Source organism: Scyliorhinus torazame, chromosome 5 (assembly GCF_047496885.1).
Source record: "Scyliorhinus torazame isolate Kashiwa2021f chromosome 5, sScyTor2.1, whole genome shotgun sequence".
In the NCBI taxonomy this organism is placed as follows: domain Eukaryota; kingdom Metazoa; phylum Chordata; class Chondrichthyes; order Carcharhiniformes; family Scyliorhinidae; genus Scyliorhinus; species Scyliorhinus torazame.
Genome location: NC_092711.1, coordinates 153561455 through 153584121, shown reverse-complemented (window position 1 = coordinate 153584121; position 22667 = coordinate 153561455). Strand labels below are relative to the sequence as shown.

Below are 22667 nucleotides of genomic sequence, written 5' to 3'. Positions count from 1 at the left end.
CATCACCCACATCTCTCCACACTGCGTTTGACAAAGGACCTGTATCCCTCATCGGGTATCCCTGAGATTGTTGAATGTCTCAGCCATTAAGAATTGAAAGGAAGGCTGTGGGGCTCTTTGTCTTAGCAGACAAGCAGACTCCTGTTGGACAGCCTGGGATGTGAAATGCAGATGGCTTTTGTACAGCTCTCTTTGAATTTTGTCTGTATGGCCCACAATGCGTCTTCGGTGGATCTTCAGTGATAACGAGGTGCAGGTTTTCTATCTACTACCAGATCGCTCCTTTTGTCCGAGGGCATCACTCTTAAACAGACATAGATTCAGTCATATTTGTGTCTTTGTTCAGTGACCATGTCTCTCCACTGGTTGAGATCGTTGTCCCTCAACATGTCACACAATCTTATCAAAACTTCACAGGACTGTTGTCCCAAAAGCTTAGCTTATGTCTCTCTTTATGAACATGATATGTCAGACAGCATCTCGGATTTTAAGCATAGAGCTGGATTCTCCACTGTCAGGATTTTCCGTTGCACCGGCAGTGCACTGACACCCGGGAATTTTCCAATGGCGTGGAGCTGCCCACAATGGGAAATCCCATTGGCCGGCTGGCAGGACGGAGAATCCCGCTGCCGGAGGGGGTGGCGCATATACAACTGGTGCAGCGGGACGGAGAATCCCACCCATGGTTTTCCTTTTAAGGTTCAGAGGTAATTGATCAAAATATTGTCAACAGAAAGGCAACTTATTCATCTCATCTACACGTTCCTGAATCTCACTGGAATATAGGTGGACACCAGATTGATACATTCCAGTTAACTACATCCAAGGTGAGTTATTCTAATTCCTTTCTGTCCAGGACAATCAAACGTTCCCATCTGATCCCAGGTATTAACATATTCTGTTTGTTTATCCTTTATTGTCGATGTCAGGCTGGGTTTGTTCACCTTGGAGCAAAGGAGGTTGTGGGGAGATTTGATAGAGGCGGACAAGGTTATGATAGAGTTAGGTAAGGTGGATAAAGAAAAGCTGTTCCCATTAGCTGATGGGACAAGGATGAGGGGGACACAGATTTCAGGTTTTGGATAAGTGTTTCAGGGGGATGTGAGGGAGAATATTTTTACACAGCAAGTGGTAATGACCTGGAACTCACTGCCCACGAGGGTGGAGGAATTGGAGATAACGACCAATTTCAAAATGAAATTGATGGGCACTGGAAGGAAGTAAACTTGCAGGGGAACAGGGACATCGAGGGGGAATGAGACTGACTGGATTGTTCTACAGAGTCAGCATGGACTCCAGTTACTGAATGGACCTTGTTGAAGGTAACTTTGTGACATTGAACCCGAATCTATGCACCAAATATTTCTGACTCTTGACCAATGAGAAAAGTGTTACCAGCTTCCCCACAACAAATTGAGCCAATCAGCTTGGAGCCTCTTCTAACGATGAACTAAAACTTGTGTCAAACAGGGCGTTCTGGAATAGCTGGTACTCTGACCCCTTCCTGACCTTAACACCAGTTTTTTTTATTCTTAAAGCTACAGTACAGTATTTGACACTTAAAGAGACAACCACTGAAGACATTTCATCACCGAGCTTACGTACAGGATAATTTATAAATTACACAAACGTGTTAATGAGGTGATGTCTAACTGATCCTGATGGCTGACTCCAGCTATTCTCCATGGAATCACCGCTCTTTTTAGTGACTACAATGTACTGACATCACCAAACCTAAACACATAGAGCTTTCATACTCATCGATCCTCAAAGAGGCTGAATGCGCCCCGGTGCCCAAAGTGGGGAGTCACAGGAACAGGGTACAGAGGAGCCAAAGAGAAACCATTTAGGTCCAGAACATTGTGAAAATCCTTTTACTCTGGTTGTCTTTGATCCTCAAGTCATTTTTGCTTTTTTAAACCATGTTCGGTTTCATTAATAAACTTGTATCAAGAAAAATATTTTATTTTTCTGGACTTTTCATGATTAGATTGATGCACTTTAGGGAAAGTGGGTGAGAGGGGTTGACAGGCTCTTTAACAGAAAGCGAGTCCCTCTTAGGTAATTGGCAAAGGAGCCAGAGGGAGGAATGAGATTTTATTTTATTTTTTGACACAGCGAGTTGTTCTGATCGGCCTGAAAGCAGATTCAATGGTATCTTTCCAAAGAGTAAATACTTGAAAGGGAAGAATTTGCAGGGCTGTGGGGAAAGGGCAGAGCAGTTGGATGAATCAGAAGAGACCTTTCAAAGAGATAGCAGGGGCACAATGGGCTGATTGGACTCCTCCTGCAGCCTGTGAATCTGAGTCTCCTGTTTTTGTGCAGGTTAAAAGGGACAGATTTCATTGCAGCCTCTTCCTTGTATATGTATTTAAAGAGACAAGTTTATCTTTAGCTCTGAGTGACCACTATAACAATTGGTTGGAGGCCCATTTCCCAGTCAGTCCTCCAGCACCTTCCTGTCTCTCTATTAGTGCGACGCCCATGGCAGTTTCCCAACTGGGGCACAGGCCCCGTTATTCTCAGCTAAATCGGGCAGGAGATACAGAAGTCTGAGAACACGCACGAACAGACTCAAAAACAGCTTTTTCCCGCTGTTACCAGACTCCTAATTGACCCTCTTATGGACTAACCTCATGAAATGAAAATCGCTTATTGTCACAAGTAGGCTTCAAATGAAGTTACTGCGAAAAGCCCCTAGTCGCCACATTCCAGCTCCTGTTCGGGGAGGATGATACGGGAATCGGATCGTGCTGCTGGCTTGCCTTGGTCTGCTTTCAAAGCCAGCGATTTAGCCCTGTGCTAATCAGCCCCAGTTATTAACACTACACCCTGTATGCTTCATCCGATGCCGCTGCTTATGTAGTTACATTGTATACCTTGTGTTGCCCTATTATGTATTTTCTTTTCTTCCCTTTTCTTCCCATGTACTGAATGATCTGTTGAGCTGCTTGCAGAAAAATATTTTTCACTGTACCTCGGTACACGTGACAATAAACAAATCCAATCCAATCCAATTCAGCCCACAATTCCGTCTCCTGCCTGTCATTGACATGAGCAATACACAGACAATTGCCCGAGGCTCAAATGGGAAGTTAAAACTTGTGACTCTAAATCAACACTTCAACATTTGTCAGTGAAATATGTTATTTATACTGGGGGTTTTTATGATTAGATTTAGGCACTGGAGGCAAAGGGTAGGGGTTTTAAAGGGTAACTTTCCCTTTCTAACTCTGTATTGTCTATAGCGTGAGCCATGGCTCAGTGGGCAGCTCTCTCACCTCTGAGTCAGAAGGTTGTGGGATCACAATCCCAGTCAGGGACCTGTGGACAAAAACCAGTTCCAACATTCGTCGTCGCAGCACTGAGGGAATGCTGCATTGTCAGGACAGCCTTCTTTCAAGTAAGATGTTAAACTGAGGCCCTGTCTGCCCCTCTCAGGTGGATGTTCCCACAGCCACTATTTTGAAGAAGAGCAGGGGAGTTATCCCCGGTGTCCAGGTCAATATTTATCCCTCAATCAACATCACTAAAAACAGATCATCTGCTCCTTATCATATTGCTGTGTGTGGGATTTTTCTGCATGTAAATTAGCTGCTGTGTTTCCTACATTACAACAGTGACTACACGTCAAAAGTACTTCATTGGCTGTAAAGCACTTTGGGACATCGTGGGTGTGAAAGGTGCTATAGAAATGCAAGTTTTTAAATTGAAGGTTTCTGTTATCTGATGTTGTTATCCGGAACTTTATTGATTTCAGCCACCCCCCAACTTACCATTTAATAAATTCACTTTGGTTCAGACAAGACTTTAACCAATTAAGACAAAGGCAGTATTCTCTGGACAGTAAATTTAAAAATAAGTTTATTAAATGAAAAAGGTTTACTGAACAACTTTAAGACATTGACTTTTCCAACTTCATGTGGGTGATCAGTCTGTAGAAGCGTAACCCACTCTGGCTCCTTCTTTGACAGTAATTCTTGTGGGATTCAGCCTCGGGAGTCTGGCTCCTTCTTTGACAGTAATTTCCTTGGAACTCGGCCTCGGGAGTCTTCAGTACTTGGCCAGTAAGGAAGACCTTCAGAACCTCTACTTTTGTCCCCAAGTGACCATTACCTCACGTCAGAGTTGGGCCTGTTGTAACATGACAATTGGTCAATTTGGTCACTAGATTAATTTAATTGGATCCTAATTACTGACACCACCGTCTCTCATTATCTCAGACAGGAATACAATAGAACGGTTTCATAATATCCCTTTATCTGATTCTATACAATCCCTTATTCATACAGTTTCAAATGTTGAGGCTAATCAGAGGTTGAAGGTCTCTCTTTCCAGTACATTTATCCTCATTGCACATTCTTCACATGCACAGCAATTAAGCTTTTACATTTTTACAGCAAATAAAACTCAATCTCTTACTGTAACTACTGATTCATTATTGATTATTTTATTGTAACTCAATTAAGGCTCATTACTGAATCAGTCATCTGTTACTGACTGGTAGCTAATTAATACAGTGATCTTTAATTAATACATTTGGTTAATACAATATCCACTGGTTGAAAAAGACTTTTATGGAAGACAATCACTTTCTTTCTTACTAACTTTGATTGGATTGAACAATGAGTCTTAGACTTGAGCCAGACTTTGGCAGGATGATACCCTGTAGCTTTACAAAATTTTGGAACAATGTTACTTTAAACAGTTTCGCCTCATTCAGCAGTTTCTAGAAACAGTTTGGTTTATACAGAATGAATTTTTAAAATAAAGGTCCAGTTTCAGAATTTAACATGGCTTCCTTAACCTTGTTACTTATAACAGTGAAGTTGGACGAGTGATTGATCTTTTAAACAAAATATTATTAATGAGGCATACCCAGAATTTCCGACATTACAACAGTGACTAAACTTCAAAACTACTTCAAAGGCTGTAAAAAGCTTTAGAAGATTGTGTGGTCATGAAAGGTGTTGTAGAAATAGATATAGAATCCCTTGAGTGCAGAAGGATGCCATTCAGCCCATCGAGTCGGCACCGACTCTTCCAAAGAGCAATCTACCCATATCCACGCACCCGTAACGAAAGAGAAAATGCTGGAAAATCTCAGCAGGTCTGGCAGCATCTGTGGGGAGAGAAAAGAGCTAACGTTTCAAGTCCAATGACTCTTTGTCAAAGTTAACAATCAGAGAATGTGGGGAATATTTATACTGTGGAGAATGAAAGATGAGTCATAGCCACAGAAACCCAGGGAAACGGGGTAATATTTCCCACTTTCTCTGTCTGTTAGCTTTGACAAAGAGTCATTGGACTCGAAACGTTAGCTCTTTTCTCTCCCTACAGATGCTGCCAGACCTGCTGAGATTGTCCAGCATTTTCTCTTTTGTTTCAGATCCCAGCATCCACAGTAATTAGCTTTTATCCACTCACCCGTAACCCCATAACCTAACGTGCACATCCCTGGACAGTGAGGGGCAATTTATCAGGGCCAATTCTCCTAACCCATATATCTTAGGACTGTGGGAGGAAGCCAGAGCACTCAGTGGAAACCCACAGACACGGGAGAATGTACAAACCCCACACAGACAGTGACCAAGGTCAGAATTGAACGTGGGTCATGGTGGGGTGAGGCAACAGTGCTAACTACTGAGCCGCTCAATTAAATGTAATTTATTTTTACAACTTGTCAAACTTGGATATATCACACTCGGTCCACTCACGAAGATCACTCATAAAGACTGAGACTTGATTTTATGTAACAACCATGTTTTTCACTGCATTTCAAATACCCTGTGAAAATCCAAACACAGTATCTCATGAAGGTATTAGATTTAAAACAGAATGACTTGTTGTGATTTGGGATTCACTGCCTGACAATGGTGCAGGAAGTAAATTCTACTGTAACTTTCAAAAGGGAACTGGACAGATTCTGCAGGAAAATAAACTTGTAGGGCGATGGGACCAATTAGACTGTTCGTTCAAAGAGCTAGCATGGGAATGGTGGGCTTAATGGCCTCCTTCTTTGCCCTTTGATTCCTGTTTACATTTGAAGAAAATCTTAGACTTGAACCAGAGTTTGGCAGTATTTGGGAATTACCTGAAACTCACTTCCGAGGAGCGGGGTAGAAACGGAGATGATGGAATGTTTCCAAAAGGAAATTGGATGGGCCTTCGAGGGAAATAAACCTAGAGGGATACGGGAATAGAACAGGGCAATCATTTGATCAATAGAAATCTACAAGTTGTGAATCTTCGGAATTCTTTACCCCAGAGGGCTGTGGGAACTCAGTCATTGAGTGTGTTTAAAGCAGAGACTGACAGATTTCTAAATACCAATAACACAAAGGGATATGGGGATAGTGTGGGGGGAAAGGCATTGAAGTGGATGATCAGCCATGATCGTATTGAATGGTGGAGCAGGCTCGACGGGCTGAATGGCCAACTCCTGCTCCTATGTTCCAATGATACAAAGATAGGTAGGAAAGTAAATTGTGAAGAGGACATAAGGAGGTTACAAAGGGATATAGATAGGTTAAGTGAGTGCGGAAAACATCTGTAAAATTGAGTATTATGTGGGAAAATGTGACATTGTCCATTTTGGCACAAAGAATAATAAAGCTTATTATCTAAATTGTGAGAGATTGCAGAGCTCTGAGACTCAGAGGGATCTGGATGTCCGAGAGCATGAATCACAAAAGACAAGTATACAGGTACAGCAAGTAATTAGGAAAGCTAATAGAATGTTATTGTTTATTGTGAGGGGAATTGAATATAAAAGTAGGGAGGTGATGCTTCAGTTATACAGGACATTGTGGTGGGACCACATCTGGAGCACTGTGTACAGTATTGCTCTCATTTAAGGGATGATGTAAATGTGTTGGAAGCAGTTCAGAGAAGGTTTACTGGACTCATACCTGGAATTGGAGGCTGGTCTTATGAGGAATGATTGGACAGGCTGGGCTTGTGTCCGATAAGAGTTTTGGTGACTTGATTGAACCGTAGAAGATGCTGAGGGGCCTTGATGTGGAAAGGATGTTTCTTCGTGTGGGAGAATCTAGAAATTGGAGTCACTTTAAAACTAATAACTTGTCCACTTAAGGCAGAGGAGAACTTTTTCTCTCCGAGGGTCGCGAGTCTTTGGAACACTCTTCCTCAAAGGGCAGTGGAAACAGAGTCTGTGAATATTTTTAAGACAGAGCTGGATAGATTCTTGATAAGAAGGTGAAAGGTTATCGCGGGGGTCGCCGGGAATGTGGAGTTGAGGTTACAATCAGATCAGCCGTGAACTTATTGAATGGTGGAGCAGGCTCGAGGGGCCGAGTGGCCTACCCCTGCTCCTAATTCGTATGTTATCACACCTTTATAATAGATTGTAGCATTTGCCCTCCTACTGATGTCAGGCTAATGTCTGTGGTTCTCTGTTTTCTCTTTCCCTCCTTACACAGTGGGGTTACATTTACCACCTTGCAATCTGCAGGAACCATTCCAGAATCTATAGAATTTTGAAAGATGATCACCAATGTATCCACTATCTCTACAGCCACCTCTTTTAACACTCTGGAATGTGGAGCATCAGCTTTTGGGGATTTATTAACTTTCAATCCCATTAATTTCTCCAGTACTACTTTTTCACTAATACTAATCTCTTTCAGTCCCTCCTGCTCACGAGTTCCTTGGTTCTCTCGTGTTTTTGGGACGATTTCTGTATCTTCCTCTGTGAAACAGACACACATTGTTTAATTTCTCTGCCATTTCCTTATTGCCCATTATAAACTCTCCTGTCTCTGCCTGGAATGGACCCACATTGGTCTTTGCTAATCTTTTCCTGTTCACATTCCCATAGGAGCTTTTCCAGTCGGTTTTTATGTTTCTCGCCAGTTTGCTCTCATATTCTATTTTCTCTTGATCAGTTTATTAATCCTTCTTTGCTGAATTCTAAAACAAGTTCACAATCCTTAAGCTTACACTTATTTTGGCCATTTTAAGAACCTCTTCCTTTGATCTAATGAATTTTTAATATTTCTTGTTCGCCACAGTTGCATCACTTTTCCTGTCTCAGATTCACTGAAAGAGAAGAGAGAACGAAATGCAGCCCTGGGTGTAATTGAAGCAGAAACAATAACAGTAGAATCCATCACTGTAATCAATTGTGAACTTGTTGGTGTCTCAGCAGGGACGAGGAAACACAGAATCCCTTCCCACACTGAGAACAGGTGAACGGCCTCTCCCCAGTGTGAACTCGCTGGTGTGTCTGCAGGCTGGATAATTTAGTGAATCCCTTCCCACACTGAGAGCAGGTGAACGGCTTCTCCAGAGTGTGAATTCGCTGGTGTGACTTCAGGCTGTCCAACCGTGTGAATCCCTTCTCACACTGAGAGCAAGTGAATGGTTTCTCCCCAGTGTGAACTCGCTGGTGTTTCCTCAGATTGGATATTTCAGTGAATCCCTTCCCACACGGAGAGCAGGTGAATGGCCTCTCCCCAGTGTGACTGCGTCGGTGAAGTTCCAGCACAGATGGGGATCTGTATCCCTTCCCACAGTCCCCACATTTCCACGGTTTCTTCATGTTTTGGGTCTCCTCGTGTCTCTCCAGGTCGGACAATCACTTGAAGCCTTGTTCACACACAGAACACGTGTACGGTCTCTCCCCGCTGTGAATGGTGAGATGATTTTTCAGGCTGTGTAACTGGTTAAAGCTCTTTCCACAGTCAGTGCTCTGGAACACTCTCACCCGGGTGTGTGTGTCTCGGTGCTTTTCCAGTCACACTGATGTTTAAACTTTGTTGAAGTCAACAGGCCAGGCAAACATTTCTCCTTCTAGATTTAATGGCCGATGAACCGAGTGACTCTGTCAGATCCAGACGTGATGTTTGAGATTTCTGTCTGTAAATCCTCTCCTTTGGAGTTTACAAAAGACATCACAATCAGTCCAGGAGAGAAATTCAGAGCAGATTATTTTAATTTCTGTGAAACAGTCTTTCCTCTCTCGTTCCCCAAAAGCTGTAAATCTCTATCCCACACACTCTCCCTCCATTCTCACTCTGCTGTATCTAATATTCACCCTCCCAATTCTCCTGAAGGTGCTGATTCAGGCTGATTGACAGATCCCTGCTCACTGCTTCCTGTCCTTCACACAGATCATAACAAATAGGAGCTGCAGTCGGCCATTCAGCCCATCAAGCCTACTCGACCATTCAATGAGATCATTGGCGGATCTACCTCAGCACCATTTTTCCACACTATCCCCCATATCCCTCGATATCTTCAATATCGAGAAACCTATCACTCTTGGTCTAAAAATACTTGATGACTGAGGCTCCACAGTCCTCTGGGGCAGAGAATCCCAAAGCTTCACCACATTGTCTTTAAATTCATTGCCGGGGGCAGCACGGTGGCGCAGTGGTTAGCACTGCTGCCCCTCAGTGCCGAGGACCTGGGTTCGATCCTGGCCCCGGGTCACTGTCCATGTGGAATCTGCACATTCTCCCTGTGCCAGCTTGGGTCTCACCCCCACAATGTAAAACGATGTGCAGGGTCGGTGAATTGGCCACGCTAAATTGCCCCTTAATTGGAAAAAAAAGAATTGGGTACTCTAAATTTATTCTTTTTGAAGGACAACTAAGTTTTGCATCCAGAGGTGTAATTAAAGCATCGTAAAAAGTGTGGGCTAATGGAATGATGTTTGGATGAAGGGGATTCCCTGTGGAGTTAATTAGATTTCAGCTTGGTAAGATGATGTCAGTACTGGGAGGAGCCACTGTTTCAGGCTTTTTGCAGCAAAGCAGTGTTTTAGTTGAGGATTAGTTCAAGATGTGAGCAGAGGTCAAGCATCTCAGTTCAGTTGAAAATATATGTCTGCAGCTAGATTAGCAGTTTCTTTCCAAGCAGTTCAGAAGAGTGTCATTCGAAGGCAAGCTGAAACAAGCTGAAACAGCTTCCCAAGTTTCTTCATGGTTCTGACAGGTTTGAGATCTTGTCTTTAAAGTGGTGACACAAGAGCTCTCTTTCTCAAAGAACATCTGTGTAAAGCAGGTATTGCTGAGGGCTAACTGTGTTTAACGGTGGATTGAGAGCTGAGATGTGTTTTTGCTGTTTGAGTGGGAATAAAGGTAGCAGTTAAGGGTTACTGTATTCACTGTATTGATTAGCATTGTTTAAGGGCTAATTGTCAGCTGTTTTCTGGTGTGATGTTATATATTTGAATATTGTGTCAATAATAAAGTTTGTTTTCACATAGCATGGCCCTATTTTGTGTGAAATCACTCCTGGAGTGAGGTATCCTTGCCTCACAGTCTGACAAAACACAAATAAAATATTGGGGTTTGTGCCCAGTATCCGAGCCACTGTTGGGGTCTGGTCCGGGATCATAACCGTGAGAAGGTGGGTTATGTAGGTGTTTAGAGCACTTTGCACCTGAGGAGCAGAGATTTTACCTTCTTTCAGTGTAGAGGCGGGTACAAATTTGTCCTTTAAAAAGCAGTTAGATAGTTACATGGGCAGGGTGGGTAGAGGGATATGGGCCAAATGCTGGCAAGTGGGACTAGCTTAGTGATAGAAACTGGGCGGCATGGACAAGCTGGGCCGAAGGGCCTGGTTCCATGCTGTAAACATCTATAACTCTACCTGGAACAAAATGTTTGTTCAGCTCCAATCACCAAGATAAGGGAGGGTATGGTCTTCCGAAAATCAGGCTTCATCAATTGGCCTCTCATCTTAGGTTCATAAGGGATTGGGTTAGGATGGAGCCAACATTCATCTGGCTCAATACAGAAGCAGACCAGTCAGTTCTCTCTCGATCCAAAACCAGCATAGGCTGATTATGGAATGCATCTCCATGCAATTTTTAATGTCCGTGATTCATTCTGAGTCTTATGCATTGGGTAAAGGATGGGACTCCTACATTTGACTGACTTGCTCCTCCTGGGCTTTCCATGAGTGAATTCAATTCAACTTAGGCCGGGAGTAGGGCACAGTGATTAGTGCTGCTACCTCAGCGCCAGGGACCCAGGTTCAATCCCAGCCTTGGGTGGCTGTCTGTGTGGAGTTTGCATATTCTCCTCGTGTCTTCGTGTGTTTCCTCCGGGTGCTCCGGTTTCCTCCCACTGTCCAAAGATGAGCAGTGAAAGTGGATTGGTCACGCTAATTTGCCCCTTAGTATCAAAGATGTGTAGGTTAGCTGGGTTGACCATGATCAATGCAACGGGTTACGAGGATAGGATGGGGAATGGGCCTCAGTGAAATGCTTTTTCTGAGACTCAGTGCAGACTTGAAGGGGCGAATGGCCTTCTGCACTATAGTTCTATGTTATCCGTGTTGTGTTATTCATTTTAATTTGATTATGCTGTTAGTCTGCTTGTAATATTTTGGGGTTTACAAACTGAATTGTTATATAATCTTGCCCTCTTTCCCCACTCACGACTTTAACCTGTAAACTGGTTCTTCAATTAATCTGGCATTTCATCTCGAGGCTCTGCTCCCTCAAATATCCTGTTCCAAATTAATTCTGCAATGTGTTGCTTGGATGTATGTTGGCAATATCTCTTGTTCTGCTCTGTACCCATTTGCCACGATTTTTTCTGTTACTCTGTTGCATTCATAGTTTAAAAATTATTTAAAACATAACAAGTAATTAAAAATCTGTCCAACTCATCTGTGAATATATTCAATGACTCCACACCCCACTGGTCCCTGTGGAAGAGAAATCCAGAGACTAATAACCCTCCAAGGGAAGAGATGACTGGATTGCACTTTATCGCAGAACCATAAATAATATATCTGATGTGTACCATATAAGACATGCCTGTCTGGTATTAATTTACTGTCCCCTTAAATGTCAGCAATCACCTGGAGAAACTAGCCCTTTATTGTGAATATTAGGAAAGAGACCATCCTTTTAGCCAGACAAATAAATGTGTGAAGCTGAGGGAGCAAAGGATGTCAATGTGTTTCAGAGAGAGAGAGGGACCTGGGCCAAGCTTTGCCGAGTCTGCGCCCTCCCTGGATTCACTTCCTTTGCTACAAGTGACCAATTGAAGGTGAGAATGAGAAAATAAATGGAAAGGGGGGAGAAAAGAAACTGTTTTACTCACAGATGTTGGCGACAAAAACAAGTTTTCAGTCTGTGTGAGGCCCCAGTTTTGCTCATTGTCCAGCTTCCGCATTCAGAAAACGGGAAGGTAATTGGATGGTGGAAGAGAGTCCTTCCGGTTCACCAACTCTTCCCATTGGTCAACAACTTTCCTCCGCCTCACTCATTGTTCCCCCTCCTCGAGACAAGGTTTCCAGGCAACCGGCTGCGGCCAGAACAAGAAGTCTCTCGGTGATTCCCCTCTCCCCACCCCGGGACTGCGCATGTCTGAGGGAGAGAATGCGCATGTGCGAGGGAAAGCTCACCCTTGACCTTCCTGCTGAGGCGTTGACCAATGGGAAGGGTTGGATGACCGGAAGGACTCTGGTCCTCCAAGGCAATCCGCGCGGGCTTTGTGTGAATGGAGCTTGGACGTCACAGACTGAACCTTCCTCCTGTCTCCAACATCTGTGAGTAACTCTTTTATTGTCGTCACAATTATTACAGAAACCAATTTACAAGGCTCCAGGCCTCATTACACTTCAAATTGACGATTAAACACACGTCAAATTGATGATTAAACAGTCACTTAACACAAAACAGCTGCAAGGCACAAGGCCCAATTACATTTCACAATAACGTTGTAACAGTCATTGAACACAAACAGCTGCAAGGCGCAGGGCCGAAATTCGTTTCCAGATACCAATTAACCAGTCACTTATCACAACCAGCCGCAAGGCACAGGCCCTACACATAGTTCAAGTAACAATCGGACAGTCACATAACACGAACAGTCGTGAGGCACAAGGCCTCGAAACCCAACGACCATTCCAAAGAAAAAAGGAACAAAAAAACCACAAGACACGAGTACATTTCGAGGTAACGGCCTCTAAACACATAAGACAAGCAGTCGCGAGGCACAAGGCCCCGATACAATACGGCCGCTTCGGAAACAAGTATGACCCACAGGGCCTCGATACATTTTAACAGTGTCATATCAAACCCAATCATCAGGCACCAGGCCTCAATTCACCCCAGAAAAGATTTAACAGGATAGAATCAATCACCGAACACTAATCCCCGCTCACCCACCCCCGTTCACCCCGCCCTGCAGCCGACACCCCGGGGGAAAGGCCCCTCCTCGCTAAGAGCACAGACCACCGGAGAGCCAGACCCGGGCGCAGCGGAGGAGAGAGGGTTCCCCCCTCCTGTGGACCCCGCCCAAAGGCTCGGGACCATTCGGAGGGAGAGCAGTTTTGCACCAACTAGCGTTCCACCACAATTACTAATTACCATTTCAGGGAAACCCGAAATGAGTTGAATGTCATAGGCTGCTAAAGAAAACGAAAGCAAAGAAAACATGAAAACAAAATCCCTTAGTACTCATAGAAAAGTCCATAAAAAAAGAGTCCATTAATTTTGCACGTTCCACATCATGACCCCAGCGCTCCAGCCGAAATTTCACAAGGAACAACATGTCCTCAAAGTCCTCCAATGGCAGCGGCCAGAGTCGCTCCAATGTTGGCAACAGTCGACAACAGGGAAGAAAGTCCCAGAGTCAGTCCCAACCGCCCACAGGGCGTCCAGGGGGGCCGAACCCCTGGAGACCCCAGGAACGGCAGCAACCCACCCCGGCTGCAGGCCGCGGGCCGCCCATCGGGTATCCACTCCCGGTTCTGACCCGCCATTTCCAGCAGCCTATCCAGCTGCCATCCTTCCTCCATTCCTTTGTCCTCCATTGGGCGAACTCAAACCCGCCGACAGCAAACCTCGCAGTCCAAAGCAGCGTCTCCGCAGCTCAACCGCTGACTTGAAACACGACTGGTCGCAGTACTCCAAAACCGGTCTTCTCCCCTTCCCTCGGGGACCAGGAGCAATGGGCGCCGAGTTGCTGTTTCACCCCATCCAGGAAGCTCCCAGAGGCGGCCTGCCTTTCGAATCGGCCCGGGGGCGGACACCAAGCTCGCACACAACCGCCCAAGCCTCCTCCACTTTTCACCCCAGGAGTTTGGACAGTGTCGGCCGTAGCTCCCACAATCCCCCGCGCTGGGGAACCCGCTCTATCCGCCGCACGGGCGGGTGATCAGGTACTGCGCATGTCCAAGGGTGAGGGGAAGCTGCGCATGTGTGGAGGAAAGCCCAGCCCCTGACCTTCCTGTGAGGTGTTGGCTAATGGATAGAGTTAGGACCGGAAGGACGCTGGTCCTCCAATCAGCGCGGGCTTCATGTGAAAGGAGATTGGGCTTCACACAGACTGAAATGTCCTCCTGTCTCCAACATCTGTGAGTAAAACACTTTCTTTTCTCCCCCTTTCCATTTCTTGTCTCATTCTGACCTTCAATTGGTCACTTGCAGCAACTGAAGGGAAAGGAAGTCAATCCAGGGAGGGTGCAGACTCTGAAAAGCTTGGCCCAGGTCTCTCTCTCTGAAAGACATTGACATCCTTTGCTCCCTCAGCTTGACACATTTATTTGTCTGGCTAAAATGATGGTCTCTTTCCTAATGTTCACATTTAAAGGGCTGGTTTCCCCAGGAGATGGCTGACATTAAAGGGAACAGTAAACAGGACAAACCAAACCAATTACTTTCCTGTCGGAATACTCTCCACCATCAGCAAAGTGATGGAAGGGGTCATTAACAGCGCTATCAAGTGGTACTTACTCAGCAAAACCTGCTCACGGACGCTCAGTTTGGGTTCCACCAGGGTCACTCAGCTCCTGTCCTCATTCCAGCCTTGGTTCAATCATGGACAAAAGAGCTGAATGCCAGAGGTGAGAGTGACTGCCCTTGGTATCAGGGCAGCATTTGACCGACTATGGCATCAAGGAGCCCCAGCTAAACTGGAGTCAGTGGGAATCGGGGGAAACTCTCCGCTGGTTGGAGTCATACCTGGCACAAAAAAAGATGGTTGTAGTGGTTGGAGGTCAATCATCTCAGCTCCAGGAGTTCCTCAGGGCACACTCCTAGGCCCAACCATCTTTAGCTGCTTCATCAATGACCTACCTTTCATCATAAGGCCAGAAGTGGGGATGTTTGTGGATGACTGCACAATCTTTAGCACCATTCATGACTCCTCAGATAATGAAGCAGTCCATGTCCAAATGCAGCATGTCCTGCACAGTATCCAGATGTTGGCTGATAAGTGGCAAATCACATTTGTGCTACACAAGCGCCAGGCAACGACCATCTCCTACGAAGGAGGATCTAACCACTGCCCCTTGACATTAGCATTGGTGAATCCTCCACAACCAACATCCTGAGGGTTATCATTGATCAGAAACTGAACTGGACTAGCCATATTAATATGGTGGCCACCAGGGCAGGCCAAAGGCTACAGCGAGTAACACACCTCCTGACCCCCAAAGCCTCTCCACCATCTACAAGGCACAAGTCAGGCATGTAACAGAATAATCACTACTTGCCTGGTTGAGTGCAGCTCCAACATGCTGCTCTACACCATCCAGAACAAAGCAGCCCGCTTGACTGCTCCACATTCCATGAATATTCAAACACTCCACCACCGACGAACAGTGGCAGCCGTGTATACCATCGACAAGATACACTGCAGTAAGTCACCAAGGTTCCTCCGACAGCACCTTCCAAACCCACAACCACTACTATCTAGAAGGCCAAGAGCAGCAGATAGTTGAGAACCCCACAACCTGGAGGTTCACCTCCAAGTCACTCACCAGACAGACTTGGAAATATATCGCCCTTCCTTCATTGTTGCTGGGGCGACATCCTGTAACTCCTTCCCTGACAGCACAGGGTGTGTACCTATAACTCAAGGACTGCAGCGGTTCAAGAAGGCAACTCATCACCACCTTCTGAAGGGCAACTAGGGATGGGCAATAAATGCTGGCTGAACCAGCGACTCTCACATCCCGTAAATGAATTTTTAAAAATGTTATATTGCACAGAGATATATCTAGTGTTGTATGGAATGTATTAGATATATTATTGATGGTTCTGTAATGAAATACATGTATTATTAGTTCTACCTACGTTATATATTTCCAGTCATACAGTCATTGCAGCACTTATGGAATCCATTTGGGAACTCAAGTCAATGCTGACTCTCTGTACAGCAATCCAGTCAGTCCCATTCCCCCTCGATATCCCTGTTCCCCTGAAAGCTTATTTTCTTCATATATTATTTTGAATTATTGATCATCTCGACTTCCACAACCCTTGTGGGTAGTGAGTTCCCTGTCATGACCACTCCATGACTAAATAAAGTTCTTCCTCAGAATTTCCCTATCTCTAATCAGTAAATGTATTTATATGGAGATTCTCTACTCTTGTACAGGTTTTAGTGAGTTTAGATTTGTTGATCAGCACCTTCAGGAAAATTGGGAGGGAAAGTAAGTGAATATAGGTCTCTCTGTCCAGGGTAGGAAGCAGTGAGCTTGGATTTGTCAATCAGCCTGAATCGGCACCTTCAGGAGAATTGGGAGGGGGAATATTAGATACAGCAGAGTGAGAATGGAGGGAGAGTGTGTGGGATTGAGATTTAGAGCATTTCAGGGAAAGAGAGAGGAAAGAATGTTCGATAGAAACTAGAATTGTCTGTTCTGAGTTTCTGTCCTGTACTAACAATGATTACTATTGTAAAATCTGTTTGCAGGAAGTTCGAACAAGAGGAGTTTGAGGCCGAGATCTCAAACTAAATATCACGTCAAGAACTGACTGAGTCACTCCATTCTTGGGATCATTGGCCTTTGAATCTAGAAGGAGAAATGTTTGTCTATTCTGTCTGCTTCAAGAGATTTTAAACATCAGTGTGTCTGGAAAAGCACTGAGACACACACAGACACCCGTGTAAGACTGTTAGAGAGCACTGACTGTGGAAAGAGCTTTAACCAGTGACACAGCCTGAAAAAATACTACACCATTCACAGCAGGGAGAGACTATATAGGTGTTCTGTGTGTGGACGAGGCTTCAACTGATCGTCCAACGTGGTGAGATGCAAGATCACCCGGACCATGGAGAAACCATGGAAATGTGAGGATTGTGGGAAGGGGTTCAAAGGCTCGTACGGGCTGGAAAGGCATCAACGCAGTCACACCGGAGAGAGGCCGTTCACCTGCTTTCAGTGTGAAAAGGGATTCACTGACATTAGCAACTTGCGGAGACACGAACGAGTTCACACTGGGGAGAGGCCTTTCACTTGCTCTCAGTGTGAAAAGGGATTCACTAACATTAGCAATCTGCGGACACACGAACGAATTCACACTGGAGAGAGGCCTTTCACCTGCTTTCAGTGTGAAAAGAGATTCAATGGCATTGGCAACCTGCGGAAACACGAACGAGTTCACACTGGGGAGAGGCCTTTCACCTGCTCTCAGTGTGAAAAGGATTTCACTGCCATTAGTAGCCTGCGGAAACACGAACGAGTTCACACTGGAGAGAGACCTTTCACCTGCCCTCAGTGTGAAAAGAGATTCAATGTTATTGGCAACATGCGGCAACACGAACGAGTTCACACTGGAGAGAGGCCTTTCACCTGCTCTCAGTGTAAAAAGAGATTCAATTACATTGGCAGCCTGCGGAGACACGAACGAGTTCACACTGGAGAAAGGCCTTTCACCTGCCCTCAGTGTGAAAAGGGATTCACTGAAATGGGCAGCCTGCGGAGACACGAACGAGTTCACACTGGGGAGAGGCCTTTCACCTGCTCTCAGTGTAAAAAGAGATTCAATTACATTGGCAGCCTGCGGAGACACGAACGAGTTCACACTGGAGAAAGGCCTTTCACCTGCTTTCAGTGTGAAAAGAGATTCAGTGACATTGGCAGCCTGCGGAGACACGAACGAGTTCACACTGGAGAGAGGTCTTTCACTTGCTCTCAGTGTGAAAAGGGATTCACTGACATTGGCAGCCTCCGGCAACACGAACGAGTTCACACCGGGGAGAGGCCGTTCACCTGCTCTGACTGTGGGAAGGGATTCACTCGGTTGTCCAGCCTGCAGAGACACCAGAGAGTTCACACCGGGGAGAAGCCGTTCATCTGCACTGTGTGTGATAAGGGATTTGCTCAATTATCCAACCTGCTGAAACACAATGTCACTCACACCAATGAGAGACCCTTTAAATGCTCCGACTGTGGGAGTGGGTTTAAAAGCTCTCGGGTACTGATGTTGCACCAGCGCATTCACACTGAGGAGAAACTGTTCAGCTGCTCTCACTGCACAAAGAGATTTCAAACATCACCCACATTGCGGAGACACCAGCGAGTTCACACTGAAAGGAAGCCAATCCCCTACACTCACTGTGGGGAGGGATTCACTCAGTCGTCCAACATGCTGAGACACCAAAGGGTTCACAAGTGATGACGGGTTGTATTCTGCTGTTATTCCTGCTGTTAATCACATCCAGGACTAAACCTGGAGTGGGTGGAGGGGTTTGTCTCCTCGTCAACTCCTGGTGCTCGGATGTGGCGACCCTGACGAACTACTGCTCCCCGGATCTGGAATACCCGACTGTGAAGTACCGTCCATACTACCTTCCACGGAGTTCACTTCTGCCATCATCACGGCGGTCTACATCCCACCCCAGGCGGAAGTGAAGAAGGCGCTTGATGAATTGTAACCGCTATAAATAACAATGAAGCAGAATACCCGGCGGCCTTGTTCATCGTGGCCGGGGACTTTAACCAGGCCAACCTCAAGAGTGTACTGCCAAAATTCCACCAACACATCTCCTGTCCCAACAGGGGCCCCAACATCCTTGACCACTGCCACACAAACATCAAGGGCGCCTGATGATCCATCCCCTGACTGCACTGCTGGAAAATCGGACCACAAGATGGTGCTCCTTCTCCTGGCGTACAAGCAGAAACTTAAGCTGGAGAATCTGGTTATGAAAGTTGTGCAAATGCTGGTCTGAGGCAACAGAAGAGCTCCGATGCGACTGGTCCATATTCAAGAACTCGGCAGTTAACCTAAACGAGTATGCCAGCACCATCACAGACTTCAGCAAGTGTGTGGAGGATTGTGTGTCAAAGAAGGTAGTACGTACGTTACCCAACCAGAAACCATGGTTTAATCGGGAGATTCACTCCCGACTGAAGGCCACGTCTGAGGCATTCAAGTCAGGCAACCGTGACCTATACAAAAAGATCTAGGAACCCCTGCAAAGCCAACAGGGATGCCAAGCGACAACAGAAGAGTTGTCCAGACTAAGCGAGAATCATGGACTCTCATCGATTGTGGCGAGGCTTAAACAACATAATGCGCTAAAAAGCAAAGCCGAGTAGAATCTTTAGCAACAGTGCACCCCTTCCTGACAAACGCAATGCATTCTATGCTTATTTCGAGCAGGAAACCAACAAACCTCTGTCATCTGCCCCAGCAGCCCTGGACACGCCCATGCCCACCTTCACAGCCTCCGAAGTCAGATTGGCCTTCTTGAAAGTGAACCCTCGGAAAGCGACAGGTCCTGACGGGATCCCTGCCATGCACCCAGATCCTGTGCGGACCAACTGGCGGGTGTGTTCGCGGACATCCTCAACCTCTCCCTACTCCGTTCTGAGGTTCCCACCTGCTTCAAGAAGACCACCATCATACCAGTGCCAAAGAAGAACCAGGCAATGTGCCTCAATGACATCGATCATTATGAAATGCTTAGACCACAGCTGGAGTAATGTGTGCAGTTTTACTCCCCTTACCTTAGGAAAGGTATTGCCACAGTGGAACAGCAACAAAGTTTCACCAGACTTGTTCCGGGTTTGGCAGGACTGTCCTATGAAGAGAGATTGGGGAAACTAGGCCTCTTTTCTTTGGAGTTTCAAGGAATGAGAGGGGATTTCATTGAAACTTACAAAATCCATAAAGAAATAGACAGGGAAGATGCAGGTGAGATGTTTCCCCTGGTTGGGGAATCTGGAACCAGGGGACACAATTTCAAACTAAGGGGGAATGCACTTAGGATTGGTCTCGGAGGAGACATTTCTTTACTCAGAGGGTTGTGAATCTTTGGAATTCTCTACCCCAGAGGGCTGTGGGAGCTCAGTCACTGAGTGTGTTTAAAGCAGAGACTGACAGATTTCTGTTTCTTTGTTTAATAAATTATTTTTTTCTAATTAAGGGGCAGTGGAGCGTGGCCAATTCACCAATGCTGCACATCAAGTTCGGTTGTGGATCTGAGACCCACAAGTCACTAGGAGAATGTGCAAACTCCACATGGACAGTGACCCGGGGCCAGGATCGAACTCAGGTTCTTGGTGCCGTGAGACAACAGTGCTATCCACTGGGCCACCATGCCACCCAAAGGCAGATTTCTAAATATCAATAACACAAATGGAGATTTCCGGTTGCGGCGATGACCAGCTAAGCCGCACGTTTCGGCACCTCCCGTTTTAACGGACTTTTGGGCTCCTATCGGGAGCCCCAACGGAAATTCTTTACGGCCAAACCCAGTGTGAGGTTGCAGGTTGAGTCCGTAATTAAGAAAGCAAATGCAATGTTGTCATTCAGCTCAAGAGGCTTGGAATATAAAAGCAGGGATGTACTTCTGAAGCTTTATAAAGCATTAGTTAGGCCCCATTTAGAATACTGTGAGCAATTTTGGGCCCCACACCTCAGGAAGGACATACTGGCACTGGAGCGGGTCCAGCGGAGATTCACACGGATGATCCCAGGAATGGTAGGCCTAACATATGATGAACACCTGAGGATCCTGGGATTATATTCATTGGAGTTTAGGTGGTTGAGGGGCGATCTAATAGAAACTTACAAGAAAATGAATGGCTTAGATAGGGTGGACGTAGGGAAGTTGTTTCCATTAGCAGGGAGACTAGGACCCGGGGGCACAGCCTTAGAATAAAAGGGAGTCACTTTAGAACAGAGATGAGGAGAAATTTCTTCAGCCAGAGAGTGGTGGGTCTGTGGAATTCATTGCCACAGAGGGCGGTGGAGGCCGGGACGTTGAGTGTCTTTAAGACAGAAGTTGATAAATTCTTGATTTCTCGAGGAATTAAGGGCTATGGAGAGAGAGCGGGTAAATGGAGTTGAAATCAGCCATGATTGAATGGCGGAGTGGACTCGATGGGCTGAATGGCCTTACTTCCGCTCCTATGTCTTATGGTCTTATGGAGGTGACAAAGAAAGGAGTCCCCCCCGGGTGTGGATGGAAAGAAACAACAGTAGTGGCCAGATTGCGGAGGATCCTCTGGAGCAGCGGCCGAGAAGAGAAGGGAGAAGCAAGATGGCGGCTGAGGGAGCCCAGATGGTATGGGGCCCAGAACAGCAGGAGTTCCTCCGACGATGTGTGGAGGAGCTCAAGAAAGAGCTGCTGGCGCCGATGTTACTGGCAATCGAGGGATTGAAGGAGACACAAAAGATCCAGGCGATGGAGCTCCGTGGAGTGAAGGCAAAGGCAGCCGAGAACGAAGACGAGATACAGGGTTTGGTGGTGAAGACGGAGACGCACGAGGAACTTCACAAGAGATGCATAGAAAGGCTGGAAGCCCTGGAGAACAGCTCGAGGAGGAAGAATCTAAGGATTTTGGGTCTTCCCGAAGGGACAGAGGGAGCTCATGTTGGGGCGTATGTGAGTACGATGCTCCATACTTTAATGGGAGCTGAGGCCCCGACGGGCCCCCTGGAAGTGGAGGGAGCGTACCGGGTCCTCGTGAGAAGACCAAAGGCAGGGGAAACACCGCGAGCAATAATGGTGAGGTTCCACCGCTACAAGGACAGGGAGATGGTCCTGAGATGGGCTAAGAAGACACGGAGTAGCAGGTGGGAGAACGCGGTGATACGCGTATATCAAGATTGGAGTGCGGAGGTGGCGGGAAGGAGGGCGAGTTTTAATCGGGCCAAGGCGGTGCTCCACAGGAAGAAAGTAAAATTCGGAATGCTGCAACTGGCAAGACTGTGGGTCACACACCAGGGCAAACACCACTTCTTCGAGACGGCAGAGGAGGCATGGACATTTATTCAAGAAGAGAAATTGGACTAGACTTGAGGAATTGATGTTTGGAAAGAGGTAGCGAGGTGGTGGCACAGAAATGTAAAGTGGGGAGAGGGGAGGGCTAATCTGTAACAATGTTAGACGGGGGAATTTCCCCCCCCCCCCCGAGGGGACACACACGAAGAAATGTGGGTGCCGGTGGGGAAGGGGAACAAGGGAACTGCGCCATTAGGGGCGGGGCCGCAAGGGAAGCGCGGGTTTTTTCCCGCGATATGGAAATTGCGGCGGGCAAAATGGGCGCAGGAAGGAAGGGGCCTCACACGCAGGGAGGCCAAGGATAAACGGGGGAAGCCGAGGTCAGCCAGAGTTTGCTGGCTCCCGGAAGCAATATGGGGGGAGCAATCAAGCTAGAGGGGAATCTAGCCGGCAAGGGGGGGGGGAATTAACTGGGTTGCTGCTGCTGAGGGTAGGGGGGAGCTGATACGAGATGGGGTGGTCGGGACGGGAGGGCGCCGTCTGGGGGACAGACGGGTGCGTGGGACCCGGGTGAGGAGCTGGTTTAAAAAAGGGGATGGCTAGTCGACGAGGGGGGGGGGGTAAAGGGCCCCCCAACCCGGTTGATCACGTGGAACGTGAGTGGTTTGAATGGGCCGATTAAGAGAGCAAGGGTATTTACGCACTTAAAGA

At 46.5% G+C, this 22667-nt stretch overlaps 1 protein-coding gene and 1 long non-coding RNA gene across 2 annotated transcripts; one reads left to right on the top strand and one right to left on the bottom strand.

Annotated features, from left to right (window-relative positions):
* Window positions 1-3847: 3847 nt before the first annotated feature.
* On the bottom strand, window positions 3848-12385 carry LOC140420139 (uncharacterized). The gene is made up of 2 exons (XR_011946197.1): window positions 12087-12385; window positions 3848-8894 (listed from the first exon to the last, which is right to left on the bottom strand). It is a non-coding gene; the product is annotated as an uncharacterized lncRNA (long non-coding RNA).
* Window positions 12337-22390, top strand: LOC140420116 (uncharacterized). Its single transcript, XM_072504131.1, has 2 exons — window positions 12337-12534; window positions 16692-22390. The coding sequence occupies exon 2, from the start codon at window positions 17051-17053 to the stop codon at window positions 18395-18397; it is 1347 nt and encodes a 448-aa protein (XP_072360232.1). The 5' UTR covers window positions 12337-12534; window positions 16692-17050; the 3' UTR covers window positions 18398-22390.
* The last annotated feature ends 277 nt before the right edge of the window (window positions 22391-22667 follow it).

Coding starts and splice junctions, on each gene's coding strand:
- LOC140420116 (XM_072504131.1), top strand. CDS start 17,051: ATGGAGAAACCATGGAAATGTGAGGATTGTGGGAAGGGGTTCAAAGGC.